This window comes from Rana temporaria, chromosome 7, assembly GCF_905171775.1.
Source record: "Rana temporaria chromosome 7, aRanTem1.1, whole genome shotgun sequence".
Lineage (NCBI taxonomy): Eukaryota > Metazoa > Chordata > Amphibia > Anura > Ranidae > Rana > Rana temporaria.
The window spans coordinates 112,860,783-112,885,931 of NC_053495.1; the positions used below are offsets into that span (position 1 = coordinate 112,860,783).

Sequence of the window (25,149 nt, forward strand, 5' to 3'; positions counted from 1 at the left end):
GGCACACATGTGAAAAATGTACCTTTAATAGCCATTTTAACCTGTGTGTGCCACCTTCTGTGTCTGTACCAAGGCCAAACATTTCAGGGTATGTAAACTTTTCATCAGGGCCATTTGGGTGATTTCTGTTATCATTATGATTTTAAAAGGAGGCAAAAAATTGATGTGATAATAAATGGCTTCATGTGATCACTATCCTTGAATAAAATACAGTATATATACATACATACAGTAAAACATTGATTTGAGAGTAACTTGGTTTGAGAGCGTTTTGCAAGACAAGTAAAATGTTTTAATACATTTTGCCTTGATATACAAGCAATGTCTTCATATAAGAGTAGCGTCATGTCACAACTGAGTATAAAAAAGAAGAGAGGAGCTTCTAAGTGTAGCAATATGGTTACATTTAGAGCCGGTTCACACTGGGGCGACTCGCGTAAAAAAAAAAACTCTTTGTAAAAAGTAAAAAGGACTAGGAGCATGCACTTGGGATGGCTCCTAGTTCAGAGAGTTTGATGTCACTGATGATCTTCGTGACCACATGAGGTTTGGTTACAAACTGATAGCTGCAGATCTCACTGTGTAAAATATCATTTGAAAAGTAAAAAAAACAAAAAAAAACAAAGATAACAAAAAATACTTTTTATGCTATAAAACATATCCAATAAAAAAACTGAAAAAAATGAATTTCTTCATAAATTTAGGCCAATATGTTCTGCTACATATTTTTGGTAAAAAAAAAATCCCAATACGCGTATATTAATTGGTTTGTGCAAAAGTTATAGCATCTACATATGGGATATATACTGGAATTTTTATTTATTTATTTTTATACTAGTAATGGTGGCGATCAGCAACTTATAGCGGAACTGTGATATTGCGGTGGACAACCTGGCACTTTTGACACTTTGTGAAAACCAGTGACACCAATACAGTGATCAGCCCTAAAAATATGCTATAAAGATGTCACTGTACCATTGACACTGACTGGGAAGGAGTTAAACATCTAGGGCGATCAACTGGTTAAATGTGTGCCTAACCAGTGTTTATTTGTGGTGTTCTTACTAAGGGATGTGATGGGTCTTCTTTCCCTGCAAAGCACGTAAAGAATATCTATCACATCCCTGCTGACAGGCCAGAGCTCTGCTTTGTTTACATAGGCAGAGCTCCATCCTGTGACTCTCCTCGCAGATCAGCGGGTGACGGTGGACATCCATTGGACGGTACTCGCTGATCGGCATCTGCTCTGGCTAACCGCAGCAGAAGCGGAGGACTGGTGGTGCGCGTGCCTCCTAGGCGGAAAAGCAGAATTACGATTATATATGCAATTTTGAACAGAATGGCTGCCCTTTAGCTTTAAATCTGCTATGGGGTGGTCGGGAAGTGGTAATTAATACATTTTTCACAAGGATACAGTAAACAATCATATATATGGTACATACATCTAAAGCTTTGTAGAAAAACAGAAATGTAATGATTTAAGTTGCATAGAAAAAGTGACATGAGAAACGTCACTATGAGTTTAAATGTAGTAACTAGGAACATATACATTTTCGGCAATCGCAAATATCGATATATATATATTTTCCTGACCTTCTTTCTTTTTTTTTTTTTACATTCTGTAATATGATGTTATGGCTTTATTAACTGTAGCACCATTACATATTGACGCCATATTTGTCATGCTCTTTAACAATCTATTCCTAGTGGACTACTGGTTAATTAAAAATACGGCTACTATGCTCATTTTACCATGCCTTGGAGACCTTTGTCTTATGCGATATTTGACCTCCTATTATTATGATCTCAAAGTATACTTATACATCCATTGGAAATGGACTGATACTCTCAAGTTTTCACTCTATATTGTTTAAAACTAAATAAAACAGATTCAACATAAAATAGTGTCCCAACACAAAGCCATATATTTCCTTCAGAATAAAATAATGTAAAAATAGCTTAGATGTGCAAATTAGTGAGAATTGTTGTCAAGTTACCATCATACACTGATGCTGCTAAATTTGGTCTGGACATATAGGGGCAGATCCACAAAGAAGTTATGCTGGCGTATCTATTGATACGCCGCGTAACTTCTAGTTTGCTCCGGCGTATCTTTGTTTTGTATCCACAAAACAAGATATGCCTGAAGCTGTGCTAGATCCGACTGGCGTACGTCTTAGTACGCCGTCGGATCTAAGGTGCATATTTACGCTGGCCGCTAGGTGGCGTTTCCGTCGATTTCCGCGTTGGGTATGCAAATTCATCCACGATCCACCACCGTACGTCCGGCCGTTGCATTTTTTTACGTCGTTTCCGTAAGGCTTTTTTCGGCGTATAGTTACCCCTGCTATATGAGGCGTATCCTATGTTAAGTATGGCCGTCGTTCCCGCGTTGAATTTTGAATTTTTTACGTTGTTTGCGAATAGGGCTTTGCGTAGAATGACGTTCACGTCGTAACGTCACAGCTTGTTGCGGGTTAATTTCGAGCATGCGCACTGGGATACCCCCACAGACGGCGCATGCGCCGTTAAAAAAAACGTCATTTACGTCGGGTCAAGACGTATTTACATAAAACACGCCCCCATCACATCCATTTGAATTGCGCGCACTTACGCCGCCAAAGTTACACTACGCCGCCGTAACTTACGTCGCAAATTCTTTCAGGATACAGAAATTACGCTGTAAGTTACGGCGGCGTAGTGTATCAGAGATACGCTACGCCGGACGGAAAGATGCGCCAGGGTACGTGGATCTGGCCCATAGACTTCAGTGACCTTTGGTTGTCATAGGGTAATACCTGCTGATATAATATTTTAACCACATAGAGAGTGTATAGTTTTCAATCAATTATTTTGACTGATAGATTTGAATTAAGAGTGAGGATATTAAGCAGGAAGCTGATCTTGTAAAGGTAAATCAGTAAATAAGACTAAATACAGTATATAATCTATAATTTTTTAACCAAAAATTTTTTCCAACAGTCAAATCTATGCTCATTTAATCTCATATTGTTATGCGTATTACTGCTAGAGACCTTATAACATTATGGTTTGCACAAGTTTGGCTGTTATGTCTGAAAGATTTATTTTATCTCATTCTTTGAGTACAATGTATTTAGACAGATGTGTCGCTCCGCCCCTTGATAACGGAATTTACACAACAACAAAGAGAAATTTTCGCATTAAGGAGATCATACAATACCAATGTAATACAGGATATTATACTGCAAGTGGAAGTACTGCTGATTGGGCTGAATGTCTCCGTCATGGCTGGTCATCAACGCCACACTGTGCAAGTAAGTTTTTTTTTTATCATTGCTTGAAAAAGTTCTGTGAAAACAGCTAACAAATATAAATCGCCAGAAATACAATAACAGAGGCAGTAGACAAAGCTATTGTTGGAGGTGCCAGCCCGTACCCCCCCCCCCCCCAAATCCTCCAGCACCAGCCACCACTGCACCCAGCTCTAAATTTCCTATTGTGGGCTGACAACGCCTTGCATTTTTATGGACTGAGTGGTGTCTGCACAGTTTTATTTTGCTAAACTACTCAATATTTCCTAATGTCTTTATCTCCATAGTATAGGCACTGATTGACTTATAGTCCCAGGATAAGAACAAGAGGGGTGAAACAAATTCTTTGAGATAGCAGAGCACAAAGGTCATGGCACTGCTCTGAATTTCTGACAAGGTCAACAGCTTTTTTTTGCACTTATCAAAAACATGTAACCGTTTTTTTCTAATTAAATATTTTGCAGACCAAAGGGATCAAATAGGAGAAGTTTATTGTTAGAGTTTACAGTTTAACCACTTAAGACCCAGGCCTTTAGGCAGCTAAAGGACCCGGCCAGTTTTTGCGATTCTGCACTGCGTCGCTTTAACTGACAATTGCGCGGTCGTGCGACGTGGCTCCCAAACAAAATTGGCGTGCTTTTTTTTCCCACAAATAGAGATTTCTTTTGGTGGTATTTAATCACCTTTGCGGTTTTTATTTTTTGCGCTATAAACAAAAATAGAGCGTCAAATTTTGAAAAAAATTCAATATTTTTTACTTTTTTCTATAATAAATATATAAATGAAATAGAAAACTTGCGCCAAATTAATATACACTAATTGTAAACTTGATATACCAAGTGACTAACTGAGTGAAGCTGCTCCCAAAAGAAATCAGATGACTGACTTATGTAATTGTGCAATAGGAGTGAGGGGCGCTAAAATTAATATAATGGATAATGTGTCACAATACTATTCAAGTGATCTATATCAGACCATATATTCAAATATAATCAGACCGTGTACTCAAATATAAGTGAATAAAATACAGATGATGGTAATATATCTTTAAATGCTATAGTGCCCAGATGATGTGAAATAGAAAATCCAAAAAAAAAAACGCACGATGAGTGCAACGTTCCAAGATTGGATCAAGTCCAAGTGCAAATACAAATAGTGCAATCCCAGATTGCAGCGATAAAGTGCAAATGCAAAGTGCTTGTAGATCTTCAAACAAAGTGCGAGAAGGGAGTGGTCCGCCTTCACCTATAGGTCACCAAAGTAATAATGGATGGCTCCTTACCACATGATGTTGACCAGATTAATTAAAATGTGGTCAATAAGGCTTAGTAGTAATATAAATCAGCAGGCTCTCATGGGTTCCAGTTTCAGCAATTGCAGCAGATGGTGTACCAAAAAAAATGAGAGGAGATGCCACCATAGCATAAAACCATTTAATAAATGAAAATAAAATACAAGTGCCAAATGGCCTCTTACTGTTGCTGGTGCCCTTGTCCCGGCACTGAGGCTGTGGGTTTTGTAGGGATATTAGACGAAGATTAGAGGTGGCCGCGTCCTGGTCTGCTAGCGTGCGTTCCACCGCTAGCTGTCCATCAACCAGTGAGACCGGAAGTGCGTGGCTGTGCGTGCGTGCCTGGATACCGCCTCGACGTCACGTTTCAGTTAAACCGTCATCAGGAAGCGTATCCTGCGCACGCACCAGACATCTAATATATAGGTCTGTCTATCAGCCTGAGGGAGGGGCTATCGAATCTGTATAACAGCCTCTGTCCCGGTTACCAAAGCTTACATATCATATGCATATTATTGTGCGGCATGGTACCAGTGGCGAATTAGTACATTTATGCATCAATATATTACCTATAATACATTCTCGCATTTGGATAAAAAACTTTATACGTATATTAAAAAACTTACATTAACATATGCTGGACAATAGAGCATGGTGCTCTTTGCGCCATCTAGAGGGGGTATATGATAATGTATCCAATAATTGCAATAACCTCCGAAAAATACCATCTGGTTGCAATTATATCTCTTATTCCCCCAATACTATATGGGTTAATATTTTACTGTTAGTTTACTGTTAGATCTATGTATATGATATATACATGAAATAATACATTACAATAATTAAAATGATATAAAATATAAATCTGTATGCTGAACCCCAGACTTACAGATTACTGGGAGTATGCTTGTCCCTTGTGTACATTTGATCTATATGAGCCCAAACCAGGGTGGTGGGTGAGTGGGTGGCATGCAAACTAACCAACCCCATAGAGTCTACCCAAACTACCTCAGGGTTGTATTGTGGTGTGGTAAACTAAAATACTTGTTACCTCACCCCCTAAGTTTGCATATCATACATCAGTTAAAAAACAGTTGAGGTTGAGCTCTATGTTAAGCCCCTGTGGCCGCATAGTCCTTAGGCGATGTATCCATTGAGTCTCGTTCTGGGATACTGCCTTGGTAAGGTCAGTCCCACGCCAATGTTTGGTAATCCTATCGATTCCATAGAATGTTAACAGACTCGGGTCCCTGTTATGGTACAGGTCAAAATGTTTAGATACACTGTGTTCAGGATACCCTTTAACTATATTGGCCACGTGTTCATTTATTCTGACTTTGAGCTCGCGGGTAGTCCGGCCCACGTATTGCAGGGTGCACGGACATTCCAGGACATACGTTACAAATTTGGAATGGCACGTTATCAGTGGTTTGATGGTAAATTCCTGTCCAGTGACACTGGACGTGAACTTACTGACCTTTTTTCCTTGCCTTTTTGTCTTTTTACAGGATCTGCAGCGGGTGCAGTAATGAAAATTGGATCCATCAAGAAAAGTAAGTGGCTTCTCTGGAGGGTCTGGGACATTGGTAGCTACCATATTTCTCAGACCTGGTGCCTTCTTGTAATTAAAAGTGGGGTGTTTCGGCAGAATTTTGGCCAAATCTGTGTCCCTTAGAAGGATAGGCCAAAACTGCTTAACAATTTTCTCCACACTTCTATATTGTCTGTGATAGCCTGTCACAAAAGGTACATCTTCTTTTCTAGGGGGTCTGACTCTGGATTCGGACTCCCTATCCAATGCCAAAACTTCTTGTTGGGTTTTCAATAGTGCATTTTGGGTGTAACCCTTTTCAATGAATTTCTCAGTTAACATAGCGGCTTGTGATTCAAAGTCCGCAATGTCATCACAGTTTCGACGGATCCTCATGTATTGCCCTTTTGGTATTGCACCCAGCCATTTTGGGTGATGGCAACTTGAGGTGGGCACGTATCCGTTGCGGTCCGTTGGTTTGAAATAAGTTTTGGTAAGGACCTGGTTACCCTATAGATAGAGACATTGAAGTACACAATTTAGTTACCTTAGCTGCCAACAAATTTAAAACCCAGTCCTCTACCCCCAAAAAACCCAAACATACACCACAAGGGCCCCACCAGCAGGGAGGGAGGGGACCTCTACCCCAGCCCCCATATAATGGCGGCTACTACCCAGGACCTCCTAACCACCACCCTGCTCCATATATGGCACCCAACCATAATCGGTTTGCACCATTGGACAATCGCCCAATGGATAACTATTCTAATTACTACCAGGGTCCCCAACAATATGCTCAAAGACCCCCTAGAGGCAAATCTAGGGGTAACCATAGAGGTAAACAGGGGCAACAATACTCTGGACATCAGCCAGGGGGGGAATGGAGGGGCTGGAACGAGCCCTACAAGATTCCTACCAATACACCACAGCCCCCGAAAGTAAACGCAGAACCAGAGGCAAAAGAGGGGGAACCGGGAAGAAAAAGAGCCAGGGACAACTAGGGGAAGGCATTTTCAACTTGGCAGGGGTTGACCTTTCTCGGGCAGAATTGACAGTCCTGTCACAAGGTCTAAAGTTTGCCCCCAGTAAATGCCTAGACAAATTTGCGGCCTTCATCGATTTGGAAAAATGTGTGAGAAAATTAAACATTAAAAAACATTTTTCAAAACACACCACAGTTGAACCCCAAACAGAAAACACAGGATTTCAACTCAGCGGGTTAAGAAACAGTTCGGTATTCAATCCACAAAAAGGGACCCACCACCATGTGGAAGTTTTTAAAAGCATGGTGCAAGAGAAAATTCAAGACTTGGAAATTAAACGTACCACCCATAGTAACAATTTGGTGATGGAGGGAATCAAAGCATTGGAACAGAATAAAGACATAGTAGTGCGCCCAGCCGACAAAGGCGGAGGGACAGTTATACTCAAGAAGTCAGACTACTATGGAGAGATCCATCGTCTTCTGAGTGCTATCGACACTTACCTACCACTCTTGGGAGACCCAACGGGCAAACTCAAATTAGAACTCTCACTTTGGGTGGGAGATGGGAAGGCGCAATCCATCCTAACTGAAAAAGAAGCACACTATTTAGTACCCAAAGTACCTCGCACACCTGTTCTTTATATTGTGCCCAAAATACACAAAAATAAGACCCACCCACCAGGAAGACCTATCATTAGTGGGATAGGATCACTCTATTCCAGAGTGGGAGAATACTTGGACTTCTTCCTCCAACCCTTAGTCATACAGAGGAAAGCCTATCTCAAGGACAGCAAAGAAATCATAAAATCGTTAGTACCCATCACAGTCTCAGAGGAAACCTGGTTGGTAACTGTAGACGTCGAATCACTTTACACCAGCATCCGTCAAGCAGATGCAATCTTGGCAGTAAAGGAGGCCTTGGAAGAAAAATCTTCATTACCCCAGGCCCAAATTGGGTTCCTGGTGAAGGGTCTTCAAATAGCTATGGGAAACAATTAGCAGATCAAGGGAGTCGCAATGGGCGCCAGGTACGCTCCCAGTGTAGCCAATCTGGTACTCAATAGATGGGAGGAAGAGACCATTTTCAAGAACAAGGTTACATCGCTTATATACTACAGGAGGTATATAGACGACATTTTGTTACTATGGGAAGGTCCCCAAGTGTCATTGGAACAATTTCTATCCAAAATGAATACGAACAACTACGGTCTCAGTTTCACAGCAGAGTCCAGTAAGACTTCCAGCCATTTTTTGGACCTTACACTAACGAAAAAGGGTAACCAGGTCCTTACCAAAACTTATTTCAAACCAACGGACCGCAACGGATACGTGCCCACCTCAAGTTGCCATCACCCAAAATGGCTGGGTGCAATACCAAAAGGGCAATACATGAGGATCCGTCGAAACTGTGATGACATTGCGGACTTTGAATCACAAGCCGCTATGTTAACTAAGAAATTCATTGAAAAGGGTTACACCCTAAATGCACTATTGAAAACCCAACAAGAAGTTTTGGCATTGGATAGGGAGTCCCTATTGGAATCCAGAGTCAGACCCCCTAGAAAAGAAGATGTACCTTTTGTGACAGGCTATCACAGACAATATAGAAGTGTGGAGAAAATTGTTAAGCAGTTTTGGCCTATCCTTCTAAGGGACACGGATTTGGCCAAAATTCTGCCGAAACACCCCACTTTTAATTACAAGAAGGCACCAGGTCTGAGAAATATGGTAGCTACCAATGTCCCAGACTCTCCAGAGAAGCAACTTACTTTTCTTGATGGATCCAATTTTCATTACTGCACCCGCTGCAGATCCTGTAAAAAGACAAAAAGGCAAGGAAAAAAGGTCAGTAAGTTCACGTCCAGTGTCACTGGACAGGAATTTACCATCAAACCACTGATAACATGCCATTCCAAATTTGTAACGTATGTCCTGGAATGTCCGTGCACCCTGCAATACGTGGGCCGGGCTACCCACGAGCTCAAAGTCAGAATAAATGAACACGTGGCCAATATAGTTAAAGGGTATCCTGAACACAGTGTATCTAAACATTTTGACCTGTACCATAACAGGGACCCGAGTCTGTTAACATTCTATGGAATCGATAGGATTACCAAACATTGGCGTGGGACTGACCTTACCAAGGCAGTATCCCAGAACGAGACTCAATGGATACATCGCCTAAGGACTATGCGGCCACAGGGGCTTAACATAGAGCTCAACCTCAACTGTTTTTTAACTGATGTATGATATGCAAACTTAGGGGGTGAGGTAACAAGTATTTTAGTTTACCACACCACAATACAACCCTGAGGTAGTTTGGGTAGACTCTATGGGGTTGGTTAGTTTGCATGCCACCCACTCACCCACCACCCTGGTTTGGTCTCATATAGATCAAATGTACACAAGGGACAAGCATACTCCCAGTAATCTGTAAGTCTGGGGTTCAGCATACAGATTTATATTTTATATCATTTTAATTATTTTAATGTATTATTTCATGTATATATCATATACATAGATCTAACAGTACACTAACAGTACAATAAAATATTAACCCATATAGTATTGGGGGAATAAGAGATATAATTGCAACCAGATGGTATTTTTCGGAGGTTATTGCAATTATTGGATACATTATCATATATCCCCTCTAGATTGCGCAAAGAGCACCATGCTCTATTGTCCAGCATATGTTAATGTAAGTTTTTTAATATACGTATAAAGTTTTTTATTCAAATGCGAGAATGTATTATTATAGGTAATATATTGATGCATAAATGTACTAATTCGCCACTGGTACCATGCCACACAATAATATGCATATGATATGTAAGCTTTGGTAACCGAGACAGAGGCTGTTATACAGATTCGATAGCCCCTCCCTCAGGCTGATAGACAGACCTATATATTAGATGTCTGGTGCGTGCACAGGATACGCTTCCTGATGACGGTTTAACTGAAACGTGACGTCGAGGCGGTATCCAGGCACGCACGCACAGCCACGCACTTCCGGTCTCACTGGTTGATGGACAGCTAGCGGTGGAACGCACGCTAGCAGACCAGGACGCGGCCACCTCTAATCTTCGTCTAATATCCCTACAAAACCCACAGCCTCAGTGCCAGGACAAGGGCACCAGCAACAGTAAGAGGCCATTTGGCACTTGTATTTTATTTTCATTTATTAAATGGTTTTACGCTATGGTGGCATCTCCTCTCATTTTTTTTGGTACACCATCTGCTGCAATTGCTGAAACTGGAACCCATGAGAGCCTGCTGATTTATATTACTACTAAGCCTTATTGACCACATTTTAATTAATCTGGTCAACATCATGTGGTAAGGAGCCATCCATTATTACTTTGGTGACCTATAGGTGAAGGCGGACCACTCCCTTCTCGCACTTTGTTTGAAGATCTACAAGCACTTTGCATTTGCACTTTATCGCTGCAATCTGGGATTGCACTATTTGTATTTGCACTTGGACTTGATCCAATCTTGGAACGTTGCACTCATCGTGCGTTTTTTTTTTTTTTTTTTGTTGGATTTTCTATTTCACATCATCTGGGCACTATTGCATTTAAAGATATATTACCATCATCTGTATTTTATTCACTTATATTTGAGAACACGGTCTGATTATATTTGAATATATGGTCTGATATAGATCACTTGAATAGTATTGTGACACATTATCCATTATATTAATTTTAGCGCCCCTCACTCCTATTGCACAAATAAATATATAAAACATTATTTTTTTTCCTCAGTTTAGGCCGATACGTATTCTTCTACCTATTTTTGGTAAAAAAATTGCAATAAGCGTTTATCGATTGGTTTGCGCAAAATTTATAGCGGTTACAAAAAAGGGGATAGTTTTATTGTATTCTTATTAATTTTTTTCTTTTTTACTACAAATGGCGGCGATCAGCGATTTTTTTAGTGACTGCGACATTATGGTGGACACTTCGGACCATTTTGACACATTTTTGGGACCATTGTAATTTTCACAGCAAAAAAATGCATTTAAAATGCATTGTTTACTGTGAAAATGACAGTTGCAGTTTGAGAGTTAACCACAAGGGGGAGCTGATGGGGTTATGTATGATCTCATTTGTGTTTATAACTGTAGGGGGGTGTGGCTGTAGGTGTGACGTCATTGATTGTGGTTCCCTAAAAAAGGGAACACACGATCGATGACAGCGCCACAATGAAGAACGGGGAAGCTATGTTTACAGTAGTGAGTCCACACCAAACAGGCATATATTGTTAAGGGCCTGGTAGCCCACGTTTATTAAATAAGGAAAAAAACAAAACAAAAGTCCACTCAGGAGTCCCACACAGGGGTTTAAACGTTGTTCAGAAAGTAACTGAAAATACTAGCCCACCTGGCTACTCTTCAACAGCACTGGTACCTTAAACCACCAGATCTTCCAGTCCAACAGTCTTGGATGCGTACAGTCTTTGGGCTCCTTAAACGCACACAGCTTCAAGCCCCTCAATGCACACAGCTTCTGGCTTCTTGGTCGCACACAGCTTGAAGCCCTTCAACGCACACAGCTTTGAGCTTCTTGGACACACACAGCATCTATCTTCACACAGAGACGCTCACAAGCAGCCACTGCTCCAACTCCACCTTCCTCTCACTTTTGCTCTGACCAGTCCCTCATTATATAAGCTGTGTGCACCTGGGCACACACCCTACAGGCTATCTATAAGATCTGGAGACAGGGTTGGAGATCCCATCCCACCCATATTTCTGAGGAATCTTCAAGCCACAGAGCCCCTTGTAGAGATAAATAAATCTGAGAAAACTGCCAGAGCAGTTTTCTCTGTTTTAAAATGTAAGCTCTGCACTCAGCCGATATGCAGACTCTGGGCCAGATCCACAGAAGAATTACGCCGGCGTATCTATTGATACGGCGCGTAATTTCAAAGTTCCTGCGTCGTATCTTTGTTTTGTATCTACAAAACAAGATACGACTGCATCTGGGCTCGATCCGACTGGCGTTCGTCTTAGTACGCCGTCGGATAGTAGGTGCATTTTTCCGCCGGCCGCTAGGTGGCATTCCATCGAATTCCACGTCGAGTATGCAAATTAGCTAGATACGGCGATCCACGAACGTACGTCCGGCCGGCGCATTTTTTTACGTATTTTTCGTAAGGCTTTTTTCGGCGTATACTTACCCCTGCTATATGAGGCGTATCCTATGTTAAGTATGGCCGTCGTTCCCGCGTCGAATTTTAATTTTTTTACGTTGTTTGCGTAAGTCATTCGCGAATAGGTATTTGCGTAGAATGACGTCATCGTCGTAGCTTGTTCCGGTTTATTTTCAAGCATGCGCACTGGGACACCCCCACGGACGGCGCATGCGCCGTTAAAAAAAACGCAATTTACGTAGGGTCACGACGTATTTACATAAAACACGCCCCCATCACATCCATTTGAATTGCGCGCCCTTACGCCGCCAAATTTACACTACGCCGCCGTAACTTACGGCGCGCATTCTTTAAGGATTAGAAAAAAAATGTAAGTTACGGTACGCCCGACGCAAATATGTGCCGATGTACGTGGATCTGCCCCTCTGTGTCCACTTTAATCCCATCTTCATTGGGACAGAGCCTCGCTCTGCCACATTATGATAATGTATAATCTACTGAGTGAAGCTCGGTGACAACAAGTCTGACCTGTAGTGAAATCCTGATTAATCATAACAATGCCCAAAAGGTCACAGAGTCACATCGCTGCTTTAGGAGATTAGTTAATTAGCTCATGTTAATTTATGTTTCTGGTTTACAGTTGTATTGTTAGAGTAATATGAGCAGGAGGTAGGAACCTCCTCTTCTACTGTATATAAGACTTGTACGCTGGTTCAAATAAACAGTCCATGTTCAGCAATCAAGCAATTATCGTCTTGTTTGTAGTTGTCAGCGGTTAGAATATCTGATATCTAGATTCAGACTGGGAGGAATTGGTATATGACGAAAGCACTCAAGCGGAGTGTGGGACGTTTGGTTACATAGACTATTTTAACTTTTGCACAGATAACAAAATAGTGTTAGGATCAGACCTGGACTTGCCACAGGGCACATCGGCATTTACCTGGTGGGCAGGGCTGAAACTCAGGGATGACAGCTGTATCTCCTCAGCTCCCCGTGATGTGTGGGAAGGGGAAGAGGGAGTGAGGCAAAGGCAGACAGCTCTTATGTCCCAGAACCAGGGGCAGACTTAGGGCTGCCACCTTTTTTTCAAGCCAAACCTGAACACGGCGCACAACATTTTTTTTGTATATGCTATAAGATTATAAAAGACAAGACTTGGGACACTTGGTTGCCTCAAGTAGAACAGTAATGCATAGCGCAGTGGGTGTGGCCAAATTGTGAGTGTTATGCATGGAATACAGGGGTCAGGAATATTTACTGTGCAAAATGCAGGGGACATGAGTGTGGAATATATAGTAGCAGTCTTAAGTACAAAATAAAGAGTACAGTAGTCAGGGGTGTGTAACACACAGGGGTTGATTTACTAAAGGCAAATCCTCTCTGCACTACAAGTGCACATGGAAGTGCAGTCGCTGTAAATCTGAGGGGAAGATCTTAAATCAGAGGAAGCTCTGCTGATTTTATCATCCAATTATGTACAAGCAAAAAATGCTGTTTTTTTATCTCCCTTGCATGTCTCCCTCGGATCTACAGCGACTGCACTTCCAAGCAGGGGCGTTGCTTGGTGTGAAAAAGACCAGGGGTTTCAGCCCGAAGTCCAAGTCCGGCGGCAGCATGCACGGGGGGAATTGACTGCTTGGTGGGGGGGGGGGGGGTTAGGCTCACTTGTTGGTTGCTGCCTGGCTCACCAGGGTCACTAAACTGACCTACCAGACCCCTACACTGACCCCTACACTGATCCCCCTGACACATATACACTGATCCCCCTGACACTTACACTGACCCCCCTGACACTTACACTGACCCCCCCTGACACCTACACTGACCTCCCTGACACATACGCTGATCCCCCTGACACATACGCTGACCCCCTGACACATACGCTGACCCCCCGACACCTATACTGATCCACCTGACACATACACTGACCCCCCTGACACATACGCTGACCCCCCCGACACACAGGCTGACCCCCCCCGACACCTATACTGATCCACCTGACACATACGCTGATCCCCTGACACATACGCTGACCCCCCCGACACACAGGCTGACCCCCCCGACACCTATACTGATCCACCTGACACATACGCTGATCCCCCTGACACATACGCTGATCCCCCTGACACATACGCTGACCCCCCTGACACATACGCTGACCCCCCCGACACAAAGGCTGACACCCCTAACACCTATACTGATCCACCTGACACATATGCTGATCCCCCTGACACATACGCTGGTCCCCCTGACACATACACTGACCCCCCCGACACATAGGCTGACCCCCCTAACGCCTATACTGATCCACCTGACACATATGCTGATCCCCCTGACACATACGCTGATCCCCCTGACACATACACTGACCCCCCTGACACCTATATTGACCCCCCTGACACATATCCTAAACCCCCTTGACACCTACACTGACCTCCCCTGCCCTCTTACAATGACCCCCCCTGACACCTACACTGACCCCCCTGACACATACATTGACCCCCCGTGACATGTGACCTTTTGACACTCCTGCAGCTCAGTCTCAGTAGTGTAGCCCAGCTCATTCCGACCACTTCACAACAGGCTGCATGCACCAGTGAGAGAGAGTCAGGATGGGAGCGCCGCTCTGCTGCATGGCCATTTACACAGAGCGAGCAGATATCTTGGGATTGGACCAGTGGAATGTCCATCACAGGAGCCGGGTCCCAGAGGCGGGACTATTTGTACGTCAGTAACATCACTCGGCCGCGCTTCATAAGCGGGAGATCATTGCCTGTGGAAACAGCTCGGGGCTAATAATGTTATTAAGGGTTATGGAGACCTGGGGCTTTTCGGGGGCACACTCAGGGCCCCAGCCCCCCCCCTCCCGACACCACTGCTTCCAAGTGCACTTGCAGTGCACTTGTAGTGCAAAGTGGATTTGCCTTTAGTAAATAAACCCCATTGTATAGGGGTAAGAAGAGTGCAAAATTCCCCCCGCAAGCAATACTCTTCTCCATGTTACCTTTTCATCAAATATCCCAACTCCCTCTCCTGCAAAAAAATAAATAAAAAATCCAGCACCAATCTTTATGCTCACTCCCCACCCCACCCCACCAATAAAAATTATTTCTCCCCTTCCAGAACAATTCCCCCTCAAAACAAATCCTCTTCCTCAGCACAAGTCCTCCTCTACTATCCCCAAAATCCCCAGGCCTAGCCCCCTTCTTCTCCATCCCAGCACTTATCCCTGTCCCCCTAATAGAATTCCTCTTCCCCAACCAGTACAAATCTTCCTTCCCCCAATATCCCTCTTGGAATAAATCCTCTGCCACCACCAAATCCTTCCCCCCAACACAGCCTCCCATTCCAGTAGAACACCCCCCCCCCATCCCCCCCCAAAAAATCTCTCTTGTATTATGGTAAACAAAAATATCCCACTTCTAGCACAAACCTCTTGCTAAAAAAATATCCCCCTTCCCAGCAAAAATATCCTTCCACCCTACAAATCCCTATCCCAGCACAGCTCATCTTCCCAGCACAAATACCACACCCCAACATCCCCCCAAGCATAAATCCTCCTCACAGTACAAATTCTCTCCCCCAAATCCCCCCTTTCAGCTCCCCATCCTGGAACAATTCCTCTCTCCTCATCCTCTCCAGCGCAAATCCTCTTTCCTTCAAGCCCCTCCTACACAAGTCCTCTCCCCAGTTCCATCACATGTCTTCACACCTAAATCCCCCTGCCAGTACAAACTTTTCCCCCCCACAAACAAAAATCCTTTCCCACCTTCTAATACAAATCCAAACCTCCCAACTGTTCCTGTTTTATTGGGCCTTCCCTGAGATTTGAACTAAATCTCAGGGTCCCATGAATCCGGGCTGAGTCCTGGAGCACTCTGGGAGGAAGAGGGCTAGTGCTAAAAGGGGGGGTTGGATATGTGTGGGGGCCACTCTGGGAGGGAGAGGGCTAGTTCTGGAAAAGGGTTGGGTTGGATATGTGCTGGAGGGCACTCTGGGAGGGAGAGGGCTAGTGCTGGAAGGGGAGTTCGATATGTGCTGGGGGGCACTCTGTGAGGGACCTGAAGGGTCTGGTATGGATTTTTGGGCGGAACCCCACGCCATTTTTTTTTAAATATGGCGTAGGGTTCCCCATTGAGGGGGACCACCACGCATTTTTATTTTTTATTTTTCAATGACTTTGATCTGTTTTGCCGGGACCCGACAATTCATTATAGCCGTGAGTAGTTTTAAATGACTTTTTTTCCTTTAGAAATGTCATTTTGTGCAGAGACTGTTATAAGCACGGGAAACATGTGCTACTTTACAGGCATACCATAGACACCCCCCAGGTACGACATTTTAAGGAATATTTCACTTTTATTGTTTCACTTTAAGCATTATTAAAATCACTGCTCCCGAAAAAACGGCAGTTTTTAAAACTTTTTTTGCATGGACCCAGGTCCCCAAACACTTTTTAAGACAATAACTTGCATATTAACCTTTAAAATTAGCACTTTAGATTTCTCCCATAGACTTTTAAAGGGTGTTCCGCGGCTTTTCGAATTTGCAGTGAACACCCCAAATTGTTCACTGTTCGGCAAACAGCCAATGTTCGACTCAAACATAAAGCTCATCCCTATCAGGGACCTGGGGGATGGGAGGAGGGTGTCCAGTGCTAGTTCACCTTTACGTTTGTTTACCCTTTAGCTTTACAGCTGTTTTTTTTGCTGCCTAAACACTAAAATAGATATCCTCTAGGGATAAACTGATCCAAATGAAAATTTTGCACCGTGTATATTTTACCCCGGTAGGGTTACAAAGGATATATCCGGACAGAGACCCCCACTGCCCCCGCTGCTGGGTACTTTCTTCCATATGTTCTGGGAGTGCCCTAAGATCATAGTTTTTTGGTCTTGTATTTTTGAGCCTATCAATACTCGACTTCAGGTAGAGATCCCTGTGTCCCTGAAGCAAGCCCTTCTGGGCATTCCTGATGATGCTCAGAGATCTCACCACAGCAAACTGCTACTTACTTTTCTATGACAAAAATATTATCTTTTGTAACTAGTCTTCTCCCACACCTCCAACATTCTCGTCCTGGGAAGCCATGATTGATGCTGTGCTACCTCTTTACAAAGTACATTAGTCATGGCTGTCCTTGGAAGTACGACAAGGTCTGGCAGCCGTGGACTTCCCAAAGAGTGCACCCCTTACATTGGCCCTCGCTCCCCCACTAGAGTAAAGTAATCTTTACTAGGATTTCCCTTTTGCTATGCTGTTTACACCTCTCTCTCTGGAATGCAACTGAATGTTGATGTTTTACTATATACCTTCATGTATATCTCCTTAATGCTATAATACCATGTCACTCACGTTCTTATTGTTTGTTCTGATCATTGTAATTGTTTTTTTTTTGTATTCTAATACATTGACTACAACAAAGCAATCCTGATTGTTAAAAACACTGTAGTACATTGCATCATTTATTTTAAAACTATGTTTTGATTTAGAATCATCCTGTGGAAAGTTGGCAAACGTGGAAAATGGCGGTTTCCACCCTGTAAAAGCATCATATGCAGACCGAGATGTGGTGCAATTCTCTTGTAAAGAAAATTATTTAACTAAAGGCTCTGAATTAATTCAATGCTATTCTTACGGATGGGATCCTGAGCCACCAACCTGTGAAGGTCAGTAACATTAACAGTTGTTAAGTTACACTGCCAGTCATTAATTTCAGAGCTATCCAAATGAGGTTCTTGTTAAAATACAGTGATACAACAGGATTTCAACATTTAAAAAAAAACAAATTATTGCTAATAAAGGTCATTTGACATTGCAATTGCTATATTTGCCTCTAAATATGATCACTGTAACCAGGTTTTTTTTTTCTCACTTTCACCCCTCTTTAGCTCTGACTTCTCTATTCAACGCCCCCCTCCACTGCCTCCATCTTCTCCCCCGCTCCTTAAAAGCTCCACCATTGTCCACATGTCTTACTTTTGTTGCTGAATTAAGCTGAAGTACCCAACCAGCTCTAGTACCTTCCACTCCACCGCTCACACTCAGGGAGATCCTCCTTGTGGGGGGGGGGGGGGTGTCAGCATCTCCCTTGTACCCATCCTGCACTCAGGAGATCAGATCTGTGGGAGCTGTTGGGAGACAAGCTGTCACTTATAAACCCAGAAGCCGGACTTCTGTGTTTACAAGTGTTAGTGATAGGCAGGGGGCAGAGAGCAAAGGGCCTGAGCCAGAGGTAGTGGAACTGAGTTCCACCAAGTTCGTGCTGAAAAAATGCCCTGACTGTAACACTTCTAATGTGTCCTGTAACATGTGGACATTTGGCATTTATGCTAGTGCTACGTTGTCTCATTTAGAAAAGGCCTTGTATGTGCAATGGTTAGTTGGTTAAAGTCCAACTCGGGGAAAAATAAAAGTTCTCCCTTGCAGCGGGGCTGTGCCCACACTGTGAATGAATGAATGAATGAAAAACGTATAAAGCGCGGCGCATGCGAACTGAATCGTTTCTGGGCGCTAGTTGTTCGTGTCTCATGACATCAAAAGAGCAGAGTTTTGATCTGTCTTCTGAAAGTCAGGTGGTTTTCCTCCAACCGAATGCTGGTTGGTAAAGCGTTCCATAGTCTAGGACCCTGAAAAGCAAACCTTCTCTCTCCTTTGGACTTGTATTTGGTTTTTGGTACCCTGACCAGATTTTGGTCGGTGGATCGCAGAACGCGATTAGAATTGTGAGGTTCTATCTTGTCGCAAAGATATTGCGGAGCCTTCCCATGGATGCACTTATGTGTCAGGCAGAGTGCTTTAAATGCAATTCTGTCTTTTACTGGCAGCCAGTGACGGGTTCTCAACGAAGGTGAGATTGATTCCCATTTTTTTTTCCCAGTCACCAGTCTGGCGGCCGTATTCTGAACGACTTGCAGACGGGAGATTTGGTACTTTGGGAGTCCGAGGTACAGGGCGTTAGCATAGTCCAGTCTGGAATTCACGATTGTTCCCACCACGACTGCTACGTCTTCTTTGGGGATAAATGGAATAAGTCTGCGTAATAGGTGCAACAGATGGTGCGCTCCGCTGACTACTGACCCTATTTGTGCGTCCATTGTCATGAAGGTGTCGAAGATGACCCCGAGACTTTTGACTTTGGAGCTAGGGGTGATGATTTGGCCCAGAATGGGCGGGGGTGTCCAGGTTGTTGCCAGTTTACTCTTTCGGCTGGTGTGAAACATAAGGAGTTCTGTTTTTGAACTGTTGAGTTTAAGATAACTCTTTGTCATCCAGTTTTCTATCAAAGAGAGACATTTCTCTAAACTGGGATGATGATCCTTTTTGTTGCAGATGCGAAAATACAGTTGCGTATCGTCTGCATAAGAGTGATAGAGTAGTTCTTGGCTACTGATAATATCAAAGAGAGGGCGAAGATAGATGTTGAAAAGCACCGGTGACAGGGGGGATCCTTGGGGGACTCCACATGACACCGTGCGCTTTTCCGACGTGAAAGAACCCAATTTAACTGTTTGTGATCGGTTTTCAAGAAAGGAAGAAAACCATGGTAAATCACCTTCTGCGACTTCTGCTACCTTGGCTAGTCGCATCAGTAACAGTTTGTGGTCTACCGTGTCAAAGGCTGCGCTTAGGTCCAGCAGAACCAGGAGACAAGATTCTCCTTCGTCTGCGGCCTCGAGGGCATCGTCCCATATTTTGAGTAAGGCCGTTTCTGTCCCGTGTCCGGGACGGAAGCCTGATTGTAATGGATCCAGTAGATTGTGGGTATCTAGATGCTGTTGCAGCTGTTGTACCACTACTTTCTCCATTATCTTGGAGAGAACATTTAGGCCTGTTATGGGACGGCGGTGAGTTGGGTCCTTGGGATCCAGGTTAGGTTTTTTCAAGATGGGCTGGATTGTGCCCTCTTTCAACAGGGATGGCACTGTGCCTTCCTTAAATGATTGGTTTATAAGCTGTGTGATGGGTGGTGCCAGGATGTCGGCACATTCCTTCAGTAGTTTGGTGGGGATGATATCATTGGGCGATGTGCTGTTCCGCAAAGCACCAATGATATTTTTTGTGGTATCGCTGGAGATCGGTTCCAGAGTGAACTTTGTTGATTGTAGAGCGTTTCTGTGGGTGTTTTGTGGTTGATTGACGGTGGGGTTGAGGGGGGTATTGTTTTGCAAGATGCTTTCCCGGATTCTTTCAATTTTGTTGATGAAGAAATCCGATAGTTCATTACAGAACTCTTGGGTGTCTGAGTTGGGGACTTCAAGACATCCTGGATTCATGGTCTGGGTGACCATCTTGAAGAGTTCGCGGGGGCGGTTTAGGGCGCTGTTAATCGCCATAGAAAAATGATGTTTCTTGGCTTTGAAGATTTCTTTATGATATCGTGTTGTTATTGCCTTGTAGATGATGAGGTTATCCTCTGCAGGGCTTCTTTTCCAGGCGGCTTCCGCCCTTCTGCGCTCTTGCTTCAGAAGCGACAGCTGTTTGTTGAACCAGCCAGACTTTCTTTTTCGGATGCAGGCTTTGCGTTTTGGTGCTACTAAATCGGCTGACTGTAGCAGGGCTGCGTTTATGGCATCCAGTGTATCTGCGGCTGTTTGATGTGAATGGATTGTTTTGATTCTGTTTCCCAAGGTAGATTTAAAGAGTTCCGAATGGAGCTTCTTCTGAGATCTAGCCCAGTGTATTGTCACCGGCTTGGGTACTTTTATCACTGGGGGAATTTTGGAGATTATGAAATTGATTGCATGGTGGTCTGTCCATGGCAATGGTTCATTTTCTAAAATGCTTATTTTCAGATTTTGTCTGAAAATTAGGTCGAGTGTGTGACCTGAAGCATGTGTTGGCCCGCATATAAGTTGCTGTAGCCCTAATCCCTCCAGGTAAGAGTTAACTTCTCACTTATGTCTAGGAACAGTGGTGGCCGCTTCACTAGGGGCGCGGGGGCACCCCCCTAATCCATGCGCCCGGCCCCTAATAGATACAGGGTGCCGGATGCATGGATTGCAATGTTTTTTAAGCACATGATTGGAGCTTGAGGCTCTACATGGCTTCATAAAAGGTGGGCTCAGGGCCCAGAGCACTGGGCCCTGAGCCCACCCAGTTGTGTGACAATAGTAAATTAATATTCGCTATTGTCTTTCTGCTTCTCCTCCCGGCCAATCAGAAAGTCTTAGGACTGATGGCCAATTGGGTTTCCGCACCCACTTCCTGTTCAACCAGGAGGTGAAGCAACGCCTGTTCGGCTGGGAGAAGTAGTAACGGCCTTTGCTCTTCCCTCTGCAATCTGGAGCGAGGAGCAGCAGCATCACCTCATCATCGGACTCCTAAGGTAAGGCCACTGATCACCGCCTTCCCGTCCGTCCTCTGGGGTGGTGGGGGGTGATAGTGTAAGTGAGGGAGCCAGGTTTGTTTGTATGTCACCGCCCTAAATATTGAGCACCAGCCACAACTGTCTAGGAAGCAGTAAATGCACTTTTACTTACATGATCCTCCACTTCGACCCTGGACTGTTCCTTGCATTCTAACATCCAAGGCAAAGCTATGGTCACTGCATCAGTCTTGATGACAGAGGCATCTGACCACCACCAGAGTACAGGAGAGAAGAGGCTGTAGGGATTGGTCTTGCAACAGAGGAGTTTATGGGAGCAGAGAATAAGGTAAGTAAACTGCATTACCTGGTCCCCTAGAAACAAATAAGCAGTTAACCCTTGCTTTCCGGGAGCATCCTAACTGCAAGGGAGGAGTTCAGCTTTACAGTGAATATAAAGCCTTTTTTTTAAAACCTGCTGTGTGCAGGTATTGCACAAAGTGGTACCTTACCTCCTCTTCTGGAGTTCCCTGCCAGTGCTGTCCACTCTTCTTCTTCTCTTGGTGCCCCCTCAGCAAGCTGTGTGCATACAGTAGATACATCCCCTGCTCCCTCCTCACAGCATTTGATTGACAGCAGCAATAGCCTGTGGCTCCCGCTGCTCTCAGAGTCTCCTGTGAAAGCAGGAAGTGAAGAGAGAAGAGCTGCAGCTGGAACAGCACCAGATCGTGACAAAGACAGGTAAGTGTTTGGGGTTGGGTGAAATGGTAAAACATGTTTTACCTTAATGCAGAGAATGCATTAAGGTAAAAAATCTTTTAACTTTAGAACCACCTTAAAGACAGTAACACATGAGCCATCATCAGCCATTGGCCCGAACATGTAGCACTAGGAAAATGTTAAAGCTGAAAAATTTAGAAAGGGGAATCTAATTTACAGGATTTGCTGGCAACCTTTTTCTGTGACATACTCTCACTAATATAATTAAACACAAAGATATACTGTCAATCATTAGTATATTTGATTTAAGACAGACCTATTTGGGTCAACAACAGATTGAAACACCCAGAAGTTTATTGTGTCTATCTCCCCATCAGAATCCTTAAAGTGATTATAAAGGAAAGATTAGAAAAAAAAATCCTCTTCTTTTTGGGCCCTCGCCGGTGATCCTGGCTCCTCCCTCCTTGTCCCTCTTGTTATGGGAGCACTCAAGCTGGCTCATTTCCGAGCCACACTCTGTGTGTCCATTTAGACTTAATAGCGTGGCTCGGCCCCTCCTCATTGGCTCACTTGCTGTCATTAACAGCAGCGAGAGCTAATGGCTCCCGCTGCTGTGTGAGTCAATGAGGAGTAAGGGACCTGGGAGAGCCGCTGCTCTCGCACACATCGTTGGATGGAGGTGGGCTCCGGTAAATATAAGGGGGGCACCCATAAGATTTGTTTTACCTTAATGTGTATAATGCATTAAAGTATAACTAAAGGCAAAACATTTTTTTTTTTTTTGGATAGAGTAGAGAGGGATTTGAAAACCTGTCAGGCGCTATTGTCGTCTGTGCCCCCGTTAAGGAGATTCACCTTCTTTGTTTGTCCTGTTTATCATTATCATTGAAAGTGAAAGTAATAGAAAACTTAAAATTTGGAGTTGTTCCTGGAAAAATAATAGAGGGGGAATCTTCCAAAAGGGACACCAGTTCTGCTGACCTGGGGGTCCCCAAGGAATTCCCTTCAATAACAGGGATTTCCTTTTACTTCCTATTTGGCAATGGGACATGAAGTGAAGGTAATTCTCTGCAATAGGACACAGATGGTGAAAAAAAAAATATGATAGTGGTTATTCCCTTGCTCTATCCAAAATAACAATACAAATGTGCCTATAGTTCTACTTTAAGGTATCAAACCTTTAGCTTTTAGAATCACTTTAAAATGTATCCCTTTCCATGGGCATATGTATCATGTTTTTTGTTATTATGCTCTGTTTAGGTGTGCTCACAATGTGGTATTTTGACAGCAGAGTATGCCCATCCTTGCATATTGCAAACTGGAGATCTTCAGACTCCCACTATATGGTGTAAACCTGGAAATCTCCGGTGCCCCCCCCTCAGGCCAAATGCGGTACTGCACAGCGCTTTGGCCTGAATCATGCTCGTATTGTGAAACGCTCGTTAACCGTGTTACTCGCAATCCAAGGTTCCACTGTACTCCCTTTTCACTGTGTATACTGCTCATTCAAGTTACCAAATCTCATCTGACATAAATGGAAAGCATTGGCTTTGAAAGTCCTGTGAGAATTTTACTGTATACATTGAGGTTGATTTTCTAAAATAGTAAATCAAGTAAAGCTGTGTTCAAATTAAATACCCAATTAAAGCGGATGTAAACCCACCCTCATAATTTCTAAACTACTGCCATAGTGCTGATCTATAAGGATATACATGCCTCCTGCATGTATCCTTACCTGTCAAATGTCTCCCCACTGTCTGTTATAAGAGCTGAAAAACTGCAAATTCTGTGGGTGGATCTGTTATCTGGAGCTCAGTGGGTGGAGTCGTGATGTCAGTAGACTCTCCGCCCACCTCTACACTCCCCTTGTCAACATTCATTTTCTCCTGTGTATTCCTTACACTAAATTCTGCTATGATCACTAACTTCCAATCAAAATCCAGAAAAGTAACCACATGATTTCAGAAAAGGAGTGGGGGTGGGAATTAAAAAATAATGCCAGTCTTAAGCTAGTGCATGAGATATGTAAATAACCTGTCAATCACAGCAAGGGGGAAGAACGGACAAAAGTTTTCTCCTGTTTGTCCGTTTATCTCACTGAAAAAAGAAAAGAGGATTTCTCAGAGCTGGATTAACCTCTTTGTGGCAAGACTGGGCACAGATTATAGGAAATCGTATACTCTACATTGTGACAGCCAAAATATATATTTGTGGTACATGATTGGTTAAGGCAAAAATAAACCATAACTTTCAAAAATCTATATTCTTTTAGTAAATCCATTAGAGAATGTTGTTACTTATAATGTTTAATGAGAACATGGTCTATTTACAACAGAAAGAAGGAAAAGATGCCCACCACCACCCAGACCAGCCCATAGCATCCTGCTTAACAACTCAGCCTTACACCACACTGGGGACATTGTACATTATGAATGTGATGACAATTACAAGCTTATTGGCACTGAGAAAATCCATTGTGAGAATGGTCAGTGGACAACTCCACCTACTTGTATTGGTGAGTAATCAACTACCACTGGGATTACGTTGACAGGGATTATGAGCTTAGATGGAAATTTGGTTGGACTACAGAGCGGCCCCTACCTCTTCTTCATCTTGTGTTTACAGACAGAAGTCAATAACTAAGAGCAAGTCTGTCTCCCACCAACCCAAACGTTCCATGTGATAGCCTAAAAAAAGCATACCCAATACAGATTTATTGCACAGCCTAACTAGTCCTAAGCATGGTTTACTTCTCTGCAGTGCAGTGCTTAGTCCTGCTATTTAAAACATGTTGGAGTAAACACTCTGCCCATGGCCAGGCCAGACAGTGAGTCTGAAGATCAGGTATATCTTTTAAAG

At 43.5% G+C, this 25,149-nt stretch overlaps 1 protein-coding gene across 1 annotated transcript in view; it reads left to right on the forward strand.

Moving 5' to 3' along the window:
* The window catches only part of LOC120945571 (coagulation factor XIII B chain-like), an 86,577-nt gene that overhangs the window by 33,816 nt on the left and 27,612 nt on the right, over positions 1-25,149 (forward strand). The window contains exons 4-6 of the mRNA XM_040359835.1: positions 3,120-3,296; positions 17,756-17,932; positions 24,626-24,805. Coding sequence (XP_040215769.1) covers positions 3,120-3,296; positions 17,756-17,932; positions 24,626-24,805 — 534 coding nt within the window. The remainder of the gene's footprint in view (positions 1-3,119; positions 3,297-17,755; positions 17,933-24,625; positions 24,806-25,149) is intronic.